The 2,793-nt window shown below is 27.3% G+C and overlaps 1 protein-coding gene across 1 annotated transcript in view; it reads left to right on the plus strand.

Moving 5' to 3' along the window:
- The window catches only part of LOC104703111 (aquaporin TIP4-1-like), a 2,729-nt gene extending 2,307 nt beyond the window's left edge, over positions 1-422 (plus strand). Inside the window, exon 4 of the mRNA XM_010419056.2 lies at positions 215-422. Coding sequence (XP_010417358.1) covers positions 215-231 — 17 coding nt within the window. The 3' untranslated portion in view covers positions 232-422. The remainder of the gene's footprint in view (positions 1-214) is intronic.

Below are 2,793 nucleotides of genomic sequence, written 5' to 3' on the forward strand. Positions count from 1 at the left end.
TTTGTCGTCGGAGCCAACATCCTTGCGGGCGGCGCCTTTTCTGGCGCTTCCATGAACCCCGCCCGGTCTTTTGGTCCCGCTTTGGTCTCTGGAAACTGGACTGACCATTGGGTATATTGGGTTGGACCATTGATTGGTGGTGGACTCGCCGGTTTCATCTACGAGAATGTCCTCATCGACCGTCCACATGTCCCAGTTGCTGACGACGAGCAACCATTGATGAATAATTAAAATGTGTTTGGATCTGTGCTATGCACGTCACAGACCTTAAGATGTTTTATTTGATCTCGCAAATCCTCTTCTTTTTGTCCTTTTAGACGTATTTATATTAAGTTTTTAACCTTTATATATCTATTCAAATAATTGAGTATTTCCGATTATATAAAGATAAGTAAGCATATAAAATCATTTACCAAAAGCCATTACAACCACAGTGACCGTCTTTGTAATTGTGGAACCTATTTCTGTCTCTCACAATGACCTTTAAAGAAGATCATCTATTCATGACATTCCATAAACCTGAAGGTACTCCATAATCCTAATCCGAACATCTTCTTTCAAACTCATCATACCAAAAAGCAATCGCGGCCTTTTGGCTATGCAGACACATTTCATCCTCTTTCTCTTTTTCATTTAATTATGCCAAATATAACACAAGGGTCATGTCTGCCACTCTGCCTTATACCCATGCAGAAAGTTATGGACTTCCCGAATGTATTGTACATGTTTACGTAAGAATTAACAATAAATAATATGTATTTGCAAAGGTTTATTATATATATTTTGAAAATAAAAATCATTCTATAAATTTTTGGAAATATGATTATCGCTTACGATAAGTATAGCCCAACACATTTTATCTCTACCTTGTATGGATATATATATATATATATATANATATATATATATATATATATATATATATATATATATATACTAAAATTGGATCCGTGCTAGAANAATGCCTGATAAATCAAGGTTTCTGCTCATTCGTATTCAGAATTATTTTTGTTTCNAACATGGGTTAACATTTATTTTATTTATTTTGTAATTTTTATTTAAAGTGTTATATATATGATTGTTTTATTTGTTTTAATTTTTTTTGATCAAACACTATGCCATGAAATCATATGTTGAATNCTTTGCCTAGTTTTCTTAGGTGATGTAGGGCATTTTGTATATTTTTTTAATCATCAGTTGAGCAATATATGTCTATTTTTAAAAATTTTAATTATATCATATGCAGAAAAATCATAAATTTTATTAACTAAATATATTAGATAAAAAATTAAAATAATTAAAATAAAAAATAAAATAAATGTGAAAGAAGAATCACATATTTTTGTTTTAATTAGGTTGGGAGATTTCTTTATCTTTTAAATGTTACCTATAACTGATTTATATGTTACTATAATTAACTAAATCCATATTATCCTTACTTACCAAAAATCAGACTAATCCGTATATTATGATACACCTATGTCACAAGTTTATAACAAAAAAATCATAAATATATCTATTGTATAGTCTGTGTACTTCCGTTTTATTATATAGGTGATATATATATATATATATAATTGTGCGACAACTCGTTATAGATTTGTTGATATGTGTTTTATTTGGTTAAAAACGTTTCCTCTGTATTGCACTTCCTTATCCAGAAATTTTTAACGGAGTCTAATATATATACTATAAATAATAAATTAATCATAAAAATGATAAAAAATGTTTTAAATTATTTTATTATCTAATTTACAAATCCAGTTTTATTATACTTTGTTAGGGGTGGGCGTTTGGTTTTTCGGTTTGGTCTCGGTTCAGTTTTTTTGGTTTTATAAAAATGGAACCATAAAGAAAACATATGTAATTCGGTTTGGTTACGGTTCGTTTTTTTTCGGTTTATAGTTTTTTTCGGTTTCATCCAAAATGAAATCATAGAAAAACCATATGTATCACAGTTTGATTCGGTATCGGTTTGGTTCCTGTTTTTAACGGTTATTCCATGCTTTTAAAAAATAAATAAATAGTTGATACATAACTAAAAATAAGCATAAAAGTAATTATGAATATATATATATATATATATATATAAGTTAGAGAATAGAGACTTAGGTTAAGGTTTTGTAATTCGATAGATTAATAGGAGATCAATAACTAAAGTCCAATAAAGAAAAAATTTATTGATATTGTTATACAATATAAATTTATAAGCTTGAGAAACTAATTAGTAATGATATATAATTATCCTAAATTTTTATAAGAAACTAAAAAAACCATTCGGTTTTACGGTTTTTAACCAGACCAAACCTAAATCAAATGTTAATTAAAATGAAAACTGAACGGATTTTTAGATTTAACCATAACCAAACCAAACCATTTATTTTGGTTTGGTTCGGTTCGGTTTTTCAGATATCGGTTTTTTTGCCCACCCCTATTTATTAGTTTTAGATTTTTATCATCCATTCTCTTTTTAGCTTTTTGGTATAAAAACACTAAAGGTATAACATTGTACGTAGAAGAATTTTATAACATCTACAAAGAAAATAACTTATACCAACATTCTAAGATAATAACAAAAACAAAAGTTTGATCCTAAAATTAAAAACATTTGAAATGAAATAATAATATTTAAATTTGATTAGATTTTGTACTCAATGAAAGTTTCATACTAATTTTTTATAAATTAAAAATGAAAATTAGATCGTATGGGTAAAACGATTTACTTTAGTATTAAAAGTAAAGTGTATACACTATATATATAACATTTTTACAGGAAAAACAGAAAACAAAAAA

This window comes from Camelina sativa, chromosome 7 (genome assembly GCF_000633955.1).
Source record: "Camelina sativa cultivar DH55 chromosome 7, Cs, whole genome shotgun sequence".
Taxonomy (NCBI): domain Eukaryota; kingdom Viridiplantae; phylum Streptophyta; class Magnoliopsida; order Brassicales; family Brassicaceae; genus Camelina; species Camelina sativa.